This window comes from Arvicanthis niloticus, chromosome 6 (assembly GCF_011762505.2).
Source record: "Arvicanthis niloticus isolate mArvNil1 chromosome 6, mArvNil1.pat.X, whole genome shotgun sequence".
Classification (NCBI taxonomy): Eukaryota; Metazoa; Chordata; class Mammalia; order Rodentia; family Muridae; genus Arvicanthis; species Arvicanthis niloticus.
In genome coordinates this window covers 14,716,451-14,730,430 of record NC_047663.1, presented here as the reverse complement: position 1 = coordinate 14,730,430, position 13,980 = coordinate 14,716,451, and the positions used below count along the sequence as shown (strand labels likewise).

Here is a 13,980-nt window from a genome sequence, read left to right as displayed (position 1 = left end):
GCTAAGTATCTGTGAATCTCCTCCTCCTCCTCTTCCTCCTCCTCTTCCTCCTCCTCTCCCTCTTCCTCTTCCTCTTCCTCCTCTTCCTCCTCCTCTTCCTCCTCTTCCTCCTCCTCTTCCTCCTCCTCTTCCTCCTCCTCTTCCTCCTCCTCTTCCTCCTCCTCTTCCTCTTCCTCCTCCTCTTCCCCCCTCCCTCTTTCTCCTTTTCCCCCTCCTTCTCCTACTTCCCCCTCTCCTCCCTCACTTCTTTCCCCCACCCTCCCTCTCCACTTCCACCTCTTCTACTCAGCAAGAATCTGCCACCAGAAGCTAGGCTGAAACCATGGGGCTTCAGTTCTGAGAGGGGCTAAATGATTCTAGAAATAACCCCTCCTATTTTTAACACCCTTGCCCAAGCCACAAGGTTTCTAGTTTCATTCTAAACAATTCCAGGGCTCAGACATTCAAGTTAGAATTCAGAACCTCTAAGCTAACCCTGCCTCTTCTCTAAAAGTCTTCAATACCCAGGCGGTGGTTCTCAACCTTCCTGTTGCTATGACACTTCAATACAGTTCCTCACTTTGTGGTGACCCCCAACCATAGCATTGTTTTCATTGCTACTTCATAGCTGTAATTTTGTTACTGTTATGAATTATAATGTAACTATCTGATATACAGGATATCTGATACACAAACCCTGTGCAAGGGGCCACAACCCATAGGTTGAAAACCACTAACTCAGAGGACACACATTCCTTTCCTTCTCCAGGGTCTAAGGTTCTGGGCAGTTTATGGCCAGGAAAATCAGCAATCGCTATGCAAGGCACATGGAAAAAAGGAAACATTTATGAAATCTTTTATTTCAAACCACAGATCCTATCCAGTTAAAAACGTCTCTTGGGAATTCTGGAAGCCAAGGAGGGAAGTTCAGGTCACAGAAGAGGGTTTCATATCATGGTGAAAGAGAATGGGGGCGGAGCTGGCTCTGGACACTGGTGATGCTCAGAACTGCAGAACGAGTACAGACTGTTTCTGGAAGCTTTCTAAAGATGACCAGACCAGATCTTCAAAGACAACAGGCATGGTGGGCAAGTCTGACCTGTGGCAGGCACAAAAGAGGACCCCTTCATATACCTGCTTGCCTGCTGGCCTGCTTCCTCTGACCCCGGGCAGGTCTGGGTTTGTGTCCATGTGCACGGTTTGTAGAGGAGCTCGGAGGGAGAGACACGTGATAGACAAGAGGTCAGGGCAGATGTGAAACTCCTTCCTCACCTCTGAAAGACTCTGGTTTGACCTAGTGCTCTGGCTCAGCATCCATGCAGGATTCCCAGGGGTTCTGAGGCATACGAGGCAGGGAGAAGAGCAGGAGGAACAGCCCACCGAGAAAGAGCAAGATGAACGCGGCACACGCACAGGCGAAAGACCACGAATAGTAGTACTCAATCCAGACCGTGTCCTCACTGTCAATCATACGCTTCACCGATTGCCTCATGACCTCCACAGAGACTATGAGGCACAGCCCTGGGGACAAAGCCAAGCGTCTCAGTGACTGTTGATGTTCCTGCTGCCACCTTAGTCCTCCTCCAACCTCTGTTCCCTGCCTCTGACCTGGTCCTGAGAGGAAACTGCTTCTAGAATGTTCTACCTAGGAGTCTGCAAAAGTAGTCCCACGCCTATTGCCTCCCTCCCTGCTGCAGTTCTCACCTCCTGTAGGAGGTTAGCCAGAGACACACCCCTGCTGCCACATTTCCTTCCTTCTTTTGTTAATCACTGGGAAGTTTCAATCAGTGTCATTGAGGGGAAAAAAAGAAAGGAACAAATCAAGCTTCTCCCAACCCTCCTGGGAGTCACCTGGGTTCTGACTGACCCTCCCACCCAGGCACTGTGGGACCCCACTCTACCTGCGAAGGCATAAAACATGGATGCTGGCCTCAGCAGGTAATCCCGCTTATTCCCGAAGGACAGAAAGGCACAGAGGGAGCCCACAATGATGAAGCCGAGGCTGAAGATGGCAATGGCTGCTGCTGAGATGCTGTACTCTGCAAAACAGAGGGCGACTCAGAAAGATAACCTCTCCAGGCACTTCAGGGTTCTTAGCGAGGTTCCACACCCAGAATTCCCACTTCACACCTGAGCGAGGCTTACTCACTCAAAGTCCGGGTACTGGGGATGAGTGAGGCCAGGTGCTATCGATGGACTCATCCGTATCTTCTCGGGGCACTAAAGTGTATGGTTCTCTGAAACAAAGGCCTCAGGAGCTAGGACATCCCATGGCTGGAGATGTTTCTAGAGCCAAAGGCCTCCTGAGTGACAGGCAGAAGGAGGCATTGTGCTGTAGGTGGTCTGTCTTAGATTGACATGGGGACTCTGGAAGATTGACAGTGTGTGGGTATGTGTGGATGTGTGTGGGCTGCCTAGGAATCTATTAGAGTATGTGCCTTTGCATGTGAGAATTTGTATGAGTGTGTGTGTGTATGTGTGTGTGAGGGAGAGATGGAGAGAGAGAATCTGTCAGTATACGTGCATATACTTGCATGTACCTCACATATGAGGATCTGTTTGTGTGTGTGTGCGTGTGTGTATGTGCACGTGTAAGTGTTCATTTTATTAAACCTTTAGTGTGTATACATTTTCCATGTATGAGGGTCTGTTGGTGTATGCACACATGCATGCATGCATGCATGAGTGTTCCCTGCATTAAGGCTCACAGTGTGTATATGTGCCCCATGCATGAGGTTCCGTTGGCATGTGCATGCATACATACATGCATGAACGTTCCCTGCATTAAGACTCTCGGTGTGTATGTGTGCTTTGTGCATGAGGATCCTTCCGGGTGTGCATGTGCGGACATGTGAGGGTCTGCACCCTGGGCAGGGAACCACCCCTTGTGTGTAGGGATGTGACAGGACACAGCCTGCAGCTGCTTTTCATCCAGAGAAGGAGTCAGCAAGTATCTGCCAAGTGACTCCCGGTGGCTCAGCAGCCTGTGACAGAAATTGCTTCCCACCGCCCCTGCTTCCAAGGGCCTCACCCTTCTGAGTGGTGAATTCAAAGATTTCCGAGCTCTCTCCTGGGTTGAAGTGCCTGAAGTAGGAGCAGTTCTTTTCTGTAAAGGAGCAGACGGTCTGTGAGGCAGTAGAAAGGGCAGGTGTTTCTCCTCAGGGCATGGAGGGGCTCTCTGGCTCTGGCTGGCTCTCACCTGTCTCCTTCCACATTCTGAATCTGGGCCAACCTGTTCCCTGACTTTTAGCACAGCATTTCAGCAGATAAGGAATCACAAAGGAGGCTGAGACAGCATCAGGGAGTAAAGGATTCTCAGGGCAGACAGTGTGCAAACCCTGAGCCCATTAGTCAGTTGGGGTAACTGAGACCCGGGCTCATGTTCCCAAAGTAGGGGGTATATGTGCTTAGCAATCAACCAGTGATCTCAGTACATGGATCCATCTCCTGGGTGATGCCTAGAGGCTAAGAATTGTACCATAACCTCTCAGCTCACAAGACAGCCTGCCACAGCAGAGTTATCCAGTACAAAATATTAACAGTGATGAGACTGAAGGACCTGGATCAAACCAGAACCGGACCCCAGGTCCACTCACAGCATTTTTTCAAAAGCTTTCTAGGGCCTAGGGAGATGGTTCAGCTGTTAAAGAGTTTGCTACACAGTATGAGGATTCCCAGCACCCATGTAAAAAGTGGGGTACAGTGATAGCTGTCTGTAGTCCCAGCACTAGGGAGGTGGACCCCCTAGAACTCATTGACCAGCCGACTGGCCAATTGCCAAACTCCAATTCGGTGAGGGACCCGGTCTCCAAAACCAAGCAATCAAGGAAGATTCAGATGTGAGCTTCTGGGGTGGGGGTGGGGGTGGGGGTGGGAGTGGGGAGAGAGAGAGAGAGAGAGACAGAGAGAGAGAGAGAGAGAGAGAGAGACTTAGAAGATTCTGATGCTTATCCAGGTTGGCAACCCGGGTTTGCCCCGCAAAGGGCTCTTCTGTATGCTACTTCCTCAGTCCCTCGGCACTTGAATCATGTGGACCCCAGACAAAATCTTCCCTAGCAAGCCTCTTGGCCACTGGGCGTTGTCATGACAATCATAACTGTGGACAGTTAGACTTGAGACCTGGATGTTATGGGGCAGCAGGAGAGGGGCTGAGAGGAAATACAGTTGTGATGACCTTATACCTACTTCCACTTCTAGTTTTCTCCTTTCTTTAGTCTCTCTCCTCCCAACGCCCCCCGCCCCCCATCCCTCTAGTTTTTTGAGGCAAAGATTCTCTGTGTAGCCCTGGCTGTTCTGAAACTCACTCTGTAGACCAGGCTGGCCTTGAACTCAGAGATCCACCTGCCTCTGCCTCCTGAGTGCTGAGATTAAAGGCGAGCGCCACCACTGCCCAGTCCTTGGTCTCTTTTACAACTAGATATGACACCAAAGTATAGTTGCAATCCTTGTGGAAGACATTCAATATTCTTTATCCATAAATTACTAAGAACTAGAAGAATGGTGATTTTTTTTTAATTCTTTCTTTCTCTCTCTCTCTCTCTCTTTTTTTTTTTTTTCTACTTTTTGGAGACAGGGTCTCACATAGCCCAGGATGGCCTTGAATTCACTGTATATCCAAATACAGCCAGTGATAATCTTAGAATTCTGATCCACCTACCTCTACCAATCAAGTACTGGAACTACAAGTACTTCCATTACTTCTGGTTTAGATAGTCTGGGGATGGAGCCTTGGGCTTTGCACATGCTCTCTCAACTGTGCTATACCCTATGCCCTATCTTCTGCTTCCTAAGAAAACTAAATTATGTTGCTTTTTATTTATGTGAGGTCCTGTCTTGGTGTCTTTCCTGTGTTTCCATCTCCCTTATTATAAAAGACATCTCTGCCTTTAGTTTCAGTGGCATTGAGTGTGAATTCACAGCTTCACTTTCAGGCCACAGTTGAATGTTCATCCCCAAAGGACTGGTGGTGCCCAGTTTCTTTTAGATATGTGCCTGGGACTGCCACCATCATGTGTTTGAACAGAGTGAAGGTTCCTTCTATCTGGCCATATCAGGTTACTGCTGCTTAAGCCTGTCCCTCCCCACGCCTCCAAAGTTCAATTGCTGCTTCTCCTAGGGTCGAGGACTGGGATGCCTGGAGATGGGGTCTGGCCTAGCAGCAGTGATTGTTCCCCGCAGCAAGCTTCTATATTTAAATCACTTTTCTTTTGAGCCAAGTTACCTGGGGTGTCTGGAGACCGGTTGTGATGTCAGACTCAACACTGCTCTTTTCTTTCAGCGTCCTCGGCTATTTTAAAGCATAATGCAACCCTCTTATATTTATGAGAACAGTAGCCGTAGATCCTCTTGAATCAATGCCTCAGAACGGCTCACGCTCTGTGACATGTCTCCCTGGGTCTCCCTCCGGACAAAGGAACATTTCTGTTTCGTTCTTTAAGGGCCAATTTCAGTTGCCATTGAAAAACCCTCCAAAAAGAATTGACTGGATTCAAGTGTATTTCATGGTCAGCTGCTCTCCCAGCTACTCACTCCCTGTGCGTTAAGAGCCCTCAGAGTAAAGACTGTGAGGTTCAGGCAGACTTGAGACTCTGGTGACCGCAGATAGTTGACCCTGGTGGGCTGCAGAGGTGACTCTTGCATGGCAATGTTGGGAAGACAGCTACCAGCAAATAAGTGCCAGGCTTCACTCACAGCTGACAACAATGTACAGACAGACATTCTGGATATCGGGGCAGAGATGTCTGAGCTTGGGCACAATGGAGTAGGTTGCATTCCTGTGGGGACTAGGCAGGTGGCACTGGGGGACACTTTCCCTTGGGTAGCAGATATAATGTCTCCTTCTCTATGAAGCATCTTCAACTGTGGGTGAGGATAAGGTAGGTTAGCTATGCTGGAAGCTTCAGCTTCTCTCTAATATGCTCAACTCTGGTCGGGAGGACAGGCAGGTTGACCCTCTTTTCTCTCTTGAATTTGGCACATGAAGAAGGCCCATATTCTTGGCTTTTAACCTGTGAGAAATATATCTGCTCCCAGCCCATGTGGCTGCCTGATGGAGAGACCACGAGCCCTTTCACAGTTCCTGTTGGCCCCAAAGATGGAGTAGTCACTTGAGACCAACCAAGCTAGCATCTTTAGCAGAGGGCAAGGGTCCTACCTGATGGGCACGTCTCATGTGACTTAGTTTTCTCCATATTTGTCCTTTTGAAGGATGGTAGTATTTTGGGAAACTGAGCTTCAAGGAAAGCCCAAAACAGACGTCTCAGTCAGTGAAGTGCTTCCTGTGCAAGTCTGAGGACTTACGGTTGATCCTCAGAACCTCTGGGGGTGGGATAGTGGTGGCCTGCACTTATGATCCCAGGCTAGAGGGACAGAGACAAGCAGATCTCTGGGCCTGGGGGCTCCAGCCTCCATGGGAGACCCTGTCTCAAACACTAAGATGAGGAATAACTGAGGCACCTCAGGCCGATCTCTGTCTTTCATGTGAATTTGCACATACATGTGTACAAATATGTGTTAGCATGCACTTGGGTGCACACACACACACACACACACAAATCATCTGAAACAGGCTCTAGATGGGCCACTTAGTCACAGGTAAAGTTGGAGAGGTGAAGCATGGGGTGGTCTTGTGCACGCTTGCAGATTGTCAACCCTCCTGCTTCTGCTTCCCTGATGCCATATCTTGTCTCCAATACTAGGTATAAAACCCTTGCATAGATTTTGAGGCTCACACTCTGCCCTGGTGCCCTCTGTTCCTCTACTGTGCTGATGCCAACAGAGCTTCAGAGCAAGCAAGCAGCTATTCCAGTGCCAAGCGGACCCAGGACCATAATTAGAGTCTCTGAGGTTACTGCCATCTCTCTTGTCTCTGAAACTGGCTTATAATGATTCTAACATTTCTCTTTCTACAAGACTCAGTGATGTAAAAACGTGTACTGTGTATATATTCTTAAAAATATACACAGTCACTTGTGGTGATGCAAGCCTTTTATCCTGGCACTTGGGAGGCAGAGGCAGACAGATCTCTGTGAATTCCAGGCCAGTCTGGTCTACACAGTGAGTTTCAGGCCAGCCAGAGCTACATAGTAAAACCCTGTCTTAAAAGGAAACAAACAAACAAACAAACCAAAAAAAAAAAACCAGTGAGCTCAGTTCAGACTTGCCTGGAAACTGGGACAGGGGATGGCTGGCTAACCCCACAGTATGTATGGTTCAGTCACCAACTATGCAGAATCCAGGGTGGCAATTTCAAAGAACCAGAGTAGCAGGCATATGGAACTCCAAGGTGAAGCTGAGGTAACAGGGGACAGCTCTGAGTTATTACTGAGAAGATCCCCAGGGTAGCAGGTAACTGGTAGCACAGAATTGATATATGGAAAATAACTTGATATGTATAACCTCTCAGGAATTAGTGGGTTAGAGCTAGGAATAAAGTCTCACATATGATGCTTGTATTTGCTTTTGGCAAGCTAATAAAGATGCTGTGTGCTCTCTTAACCACCCCTGCAGAATTCCTAAGATTACTAAGCTGGGGCCATCCCAAGGCCTTCTGTAGAGCTTCATAGTGGTGTTCTTCTGTGGGGGAGTCTAGTTAAAGCTCCAACCTCCAGCATGAGTTCATGTGGGTAGAGGAGGGAGCCCTAGAGATTCCCAGGCTTAGTGACATCATGTTCTTCTTAACACCCACAATCCTTTCACTGAGGTAAGATGTGGGCATAGAGAAGTGGGATGCTGGGGTTGCCCTAGAGAGGCAGGACCTGAAAGAAACAAGGGCAGAAAGAATGCTCCTTTTGGGGTTTACTGGCTGACACACAGTCTCCCCTATAAACTGGGGAAGCCCCTCCTCCCACTCAGGAGGCATTGGAACCAAGCTTAGGTGTTGATCTTGGACAGAGTGGTCCTTCTATGGCTCTTTGTAGACAGTGGAAAATTCACATGAGGCAGCTCCTTTCCATCCTGTGAGGATGGCAGAGTGGGTTCTAGTGAAATCACCTTGTATCGGCTCTTGATCTGGTGCCTTGGACCATGTTATATCCTATGTGGGGTTCCTTGTGGCCTCATGAGTTACCATGCTTCAGGAGCACAGTGCATTGGAAGTTATGGGGAGCTCTGGAGAGCAAGGAGCATCAGGATGTAAGATGTGGGTGTTGAACCACTGCTTGCTTTCTGTTTTCTTCTTTGTCGAATCAAAACCTGTATAATGCAGTAACTGAGTCATCTCTCCGGCCTCGGGAAAAATTTCTTCATTAATGGTGGATACTGCAGGGCCCAGACTACTGTGGGTGGTACCACCCCTGGGCTTGTGGTCCTGGGTAGCAAGCCATGGAAAACAAGTCAGCAAACAAATGTTTAGGGACAAATTCCTCTTCACTAACCACATAACCTCACTCAAATTATTCACATTTTCTTAGCATCACTTCCCTCATTTGTGATGTGGGATGACGTCACCTCCCTCATCTGTGACTTGGGATGATGAACGTATGAGTCTCCTGTAGGTTTATGTGAGATTAGATGAGTTGGCGGGGTTGTGTATCACTTAGCAGTGTGGATAGTTCTGAGCAATGCACCATTAGGCAATTTTGTCATTGTGTAAACATTATGGAGTATACACACATAAACTGGGATAACTATGACATCATTAGGTGACATAACACCAAGAGGCTATTCTTTTACACATGGTCCATCATTGACCCAAATATTGATACATGGTAAACAGCTATGTGTGGACTCCCGTTATCTCCAAGCTTCTGTGCTGTTCCGGAGAAAATAAATCTGTTTATCTTATCAAGAATCTCATGTGTGTGATGAAAGGCTGTGCTGGTTGGTTTTTGCCAATTTGACACAAGTTAGGGTCACCAGAAAAGAGGGAATCTTGATTGAGAAATTGCCTCCATCAGAATGACCTGTCTGTATGTCTGTGGGGCAGCTTCTTTTAAAATATGTATTTTATGTGTGTGAATGTGTGCATGAGTGTTTATATGTGCACCATGTGAATTCAGTGGCAGAAGAGGTCAGGAGAGGGCATCAGATCCTCTGAAAGCATAGTTAGACAGTTGTGAGCCACCATGTGAATGCTGGGGACCAAACTTAGGTCTTTAGCAAGAGTAGAATATGTTCTTAACCACTGAACCGTCTCTCCAGCCCCAGGAACATTTTCTTGATTAATGGTGGATGTTGCAGGGCCCAGGCTACTGTGGAGTGGTACCACCTCTGGACATGTGCTCCTATGTTGTATAAGAAAGCAAGCTGAGTAAGCCATGGAAAGCAAGCCAGTAAGCAGTGAACTGGCCTCTGTTCAGTTCTTGCTTCTGTGTTGCTGCCTTGAGTTCCTCCTGCCCTGGCTTCCCTCCTCGATGGACTGTAACCAGGAAGCCGAAATTAACCCTTTCCTCCCCGAGTTGCTTCTGGCCAGTGTTTTATCCTAGCAACAGAGAAGCAACTCAAGACAGTTGCTAATCTTAGTTTCATTTCCTGTTGCTGTTATAATTGCAGGTTCATAGCAGGGAAGATGAAGGAGCAGGAATTTGAAACAGCTGGTCACATCCATAGCCAAGAGCAGAGAGCAACAAAGTAATGTATCTTTCCTAAGCACGCCAGAGACCAACCTAATGTAGATAACTCCTCACTGAGCCACTCTGGTAATTTTAAATTGCATCAAGTTGACAACTTTGTTTCTGTTTTGAGCATTCTCTCACCTTCCACCAATTTGGATGTGATGTATGAAGGTATGGATTCATTTAAATTTATACTATTCAGAATTCATTGAGCTATTTGGTTTTTTTTCTTTTTCTTTCTTTTTTTTTTTTTTCTTTCTTTTTTTGCTTCTCATTTGCTTTTCATTCAGTTTCGGATGCTTTTAGCCATTATCCCTCTCCTCTTTATCTTCTTCCGGAGACTCCTACGATGTATATGATGGTGTCTCACACGTGTCTGAGACATTGCCCCTTTCCCCTGCCTGTTACCCTGCCCGCGGAACCTCAGCGGACATTTTTTAAAGGTCATAGACTTTTTCATTTGCCTGTTCAGGTCTGCCTTTGAATCGCTCTAGTGAATTTTCCACTTTAATTATTGCGTCTGTGAAAGGATTTCTATTAGATGCTCTAGAATCAATTTCTGTCTCTTGATTGGTGTCTATTTCATGAGTCGGCCTCCCCCTCTTTCATTCTTTAGATATGATTTCTGGCTGATTTAAAATCTTCGTCTAGCTAGGGCTGGTGAGGCGGCTCAGCAGGTCAAGTGCTGGCCAGCTGACCTGAGTGTGGTCTTCCAGAACCCACACAGTGGAAGGAGAGAACCGACTCATGTCATCGGCTGACAGTCCTCCACAAACAAAGAAAAACCCAGATAAAGAAATGTAAAAACTTCTTTGTCCACATCTAGACATCCTAAAGGCTTATTCAAGTTCACTCTTGCTTCTGGCTCCCCTCTCTATGTACCACACAAATTATCTTAGTTCTTTACATGGCTTGTTTTATGTTTTGTTTTGGTTTTTTTTTTTTTTTGCTTGCTTTTGAGGGAGGGTCTCACGATGTAGCTTGACTGTCCTAAAATTCCCAATGTAGCCCAGGCTGGCCTCAAAGACACAAATATTCACCTGCCTCTGCCTCCCCAGTGCTGGGATCAAAGATGGATACCACCAAAGATGGATCAAAGATGGATACCACCGTGCCCTTCTTAATGGCTTGTATTTGTTAAACATACACACAACATGGCAACTCAGGAAGCCTGCTCCTCCTTCTTGATGCTTGCTCCTGTTGCGGTGTTTGAGCTAATTTTGTGATGTCTACATTCTTGAGTATGAGACCCCTGTTCTATTAACTTGACCATCAGTTGACAGGAATGGTCTAACATGTGTGGAACCTATTTACCCCCCCCCCCCCCCCCCAGTCACAGCTTTGTAGTTGGGGACTTTTGCAAGATGACAAAAAAGCTCCACGTAATGGCAGTGTTTTGAGAGAGGGACTCAGCAAGAGGCCCAACCTGTTCTGTTTCCTCTAGTGTCTGCCAGACTTCTCTTGGCTTTGTCTTGTTTTACTGAGATAGTAGCTTTCACAGAGGAAATTAAAGCACCTTAAAATTGACTTTCTCCCAACTTGCCTGCTTTTCTTGAATAAGCACTTGCCAGGTGGCTATAAGATTTTGGTAAATTTCCAGAGTTCTGAAAATAAAGAGTCTGTTTCCTTTTCCTTCCTCCCTGAATTTTCGTCGCTGTTGATGAGAGAGAAGATTCAGTGTGTGTGTGTGTGTGGGGGGGGGGGGCGTGTATTTTTCCCTCAATCATTTTTTTTTCTGGTATTGCCCAAAGTTTATATACACAAAGCCCTCATAGCACAGAGCCCTATGTGGATGTGCTGTTACTACAGTTGTTGATAAATACGAGCACGCTGTATGAAAAGACAGGTCCTAGGGAACACAGAAAAGGGAGGGGTGGAAGGAATCTGATGTCCGTTTAGATGCAGGAACAGGCTTTGGAAGACAACTGGGGAGCTTAGGGTCAGAGTCGAAAGTGTGGGCACCGTGATTCACAGCTGATGAGGGAGAGAAGGCAGACAAACAGACTCTGCTTAGGCTCAAGGGCAAGCAGGCCTCGCCTGTTGGTCCCCTGAGGCTGGTGCCCTCGCCAGCTTGTCTCTCTCTGTGTAGACATCTGCTCTGACTTTAAAAGGCACAAGGCTCTAAGAACAGGTGGACTGAACCAGAATGTCCCTCCTCACACATGATCCTGGGGAAGCTGCCCTGCCCTGTTCTGCCCCGCCCTGTTCTGCCCTGCCCTGCCCTGCCCTGCCTTGCCTTGCCCAGGGAATTGGCCAGATGATGCATCTGTTTACAAGTGTGTAGAGTAGCCAAGGGGTGTGGACATCAGGTTATATGATATCCTTCAAGCACATGCCCTCTATCCTGAGATTCTTTGTTCCCAAGACAGCTAGCTGAGTGCTTACAAATCCCTGGATCCCCAGCAGTGGTGAGTGACACCTGGGTTTCCTGAAGCAAGAGCTAAGAAAGAGGAGGAAGGGAAAGGGTGGGAGGGTCTGCTCTGCACTCCACATGCAGACTTCTGGGTCTTTAAGGATCAGGACTGAGCACTCGAACTGCAAGCATCAGGCAGGGGGACAGAAGGCGCCATTCTGCACGTCAGGATGGAGGCCACACATGCTGTGACCCACTGAGGCCCTAGAAATGTTCCTACCACTTTACACAGGTGCAACAGAGGCTGAGATAGACCTTGCGCTCTCTGACTAGTCCTTCCTAGGCCTAGGGTGTGGCTCAGTTGGTAGAGTTCTTGCCTAGCATTCACAAAGCCCTGGGTTCAATCCCCAGCACTGCATAAACTGTCTAGATCCATAGCTAGTTGGAGACCTTGTCTCAAAACAAGGATAAAAGTCCTTTAAGAGGGCAATGGATAGCTGTGGCTCCAGCCTGGGCCTCTTTTCTCTCTGGCATGTTCCTACCTACCATGTATGCTCTGCTTGCCCTGAATCCCAGGGGCTCTATGCTGGCAGAATAGAGGTGCATCACACTAATGCCCAAGCTCCTAGGCAAGGAACCTGCCTGCAAGGCGTGGGTAGGGAATGGAAGAATACCTTTCAATCACTACAGAGGGAAATGCAGAGAATCTGATCTATGTAAACTAAGGAAGAAAATGTAGGCTCAACAAAGCATCTGAATGACCCTCTGCTTCATAGTCAGGTGGCAGCTCTGCCTCGCCCCAACCCCCAGGGAGCCCATGCTTGGTCCATGCTTTGCCTTCACCAACTTGAAGTTCTCAGTACTTAAGGACTCAGAACAAGGAACCTGACACTTTCTTCTTACACAGCCTGACAAACTCGGTAGGAAGCATCCTGCCTGTACTTTTGCCAGGAGCAGTGGTCTCAACCTCTCTAACAATGAGACCCTCTAATACAGTTCCTCATGTCATGGTGACCCCCAACTATAAAATTAGTTCATTGCTATTTCATAACTGTAATTTCGCTGCTGTTATGAGTTGTAATACAAATATCTGATATGCAGGGTAACTGATATGAGAACCCCTAAGGGATTGCGACCCACAGGCTGAGAACTGCTGGCTAAGGAAGGAGCCAGCCTGCTCCATAGTTTCCTCTAGCCTGAGATCTTAGGGTCACTAGCCTGTCTGTGTAGGGAGAGAATGACCCTAAGGTGTCACTCAGTATTTCTGAGTGTCTGCTGCTGAGGCCAGAAGTCCCTGGTCTGGTAGACCAGGAGTTTCTGGAGTCTCACTGGTCCAGCACCGTGCACTGGATGAAGAACATAGGCCTTACAAGATGGAGCTGGAGACAAATACCCTCATTTTCTACCTTAGCTCTGGCCATACACAGTAGCCCAGGCTGTTTCCATCTTGATCCTTTGCAGAAAAGTCTGACAACAACTCTGTTCCCACAGGCAACTTATCTTGGAGTCTTGGAAGGACAAGAAATGGAAAGAAGTAGAGAAAATGGGAACCTTACCCCCTGACAGCGTGATGTGTTCACAACTCTTGACTATGTTTTGCACGGCAACCCGAGTGGTGCAGATCCTCCAGAGGCCGAAGTGGGCTGCCTCACACGTCTTATTGTGGTGCTCCAGGTGTGGACTCAGCACGGCCCAGTGGTCAGTCACCACGGCCACCATGGCCAACACTCCGCCCACCAGGATGAAGAAGAGGGTCAGACGAACCTTCGCTGTTTTGGTCTGTGACATGGCGGTGGCTGAGGTGTGGGTGCTCTGGTCAGGGGCAGCAGCAGTGTCTCCCAGGCGTCTCGACAGTGGCAGTGACTACGGAGTCAGGAGTGGAAGCTAAGTTTAGGGTGCCTGACTGAGCCAGAGTGGGCTGGCCTTGGGGCTGAGAGACACTGGGCAGTCAGTCGGAGCAGCTGCTCAGACGTGTCATGAGCCTGAGGAAGGCTTCTATTAATGCTTGTCACTAGGTGTGGCACTGAAGATTCCTTCTGCTCAGGTTTCAGGGCTTTTCCCCCCCATCTGGGGGCTAGAAATACCCTCTGCTCA

General features: G+C 48.0%; 1 protein-coding gene across 1 annotated transcript; it reads right to left on the bottom strand.

Moving 5' to 3' along the window:
* Window positions 1-819: 819 nt before the first annotated feature.
* Window positions 820-13,766, bottom strand: Cacng1 (calcium voltage-gated channel auxiliary subunit gamma 1). Its single transcript, XM_034507084.2, has 5 exons — window positions 13,443-13,766; window positions 3,011-3,085; window positions 1,881-2,018; window positions 1,252-1,500; window positions 820-1,078 (listed from the first exon to the last, which is right to left on the bottom strand). The coding sequence occupies exons 1-4, from the start codon at window positions 13,672-13,674 to the stop codon at window positions 1,274-1,276; spliced, it is 672 nt and encodes a 223-aa protein (XP_034362975.1). The 5' UTR covers window positions 13,675-13,766; the 3' UTR covers window positions 820-1,078; window positions 1,252-1,273.
* Between the last annotated feature and the right edge of the window lie 214 nt (window positions 13,767-13,980).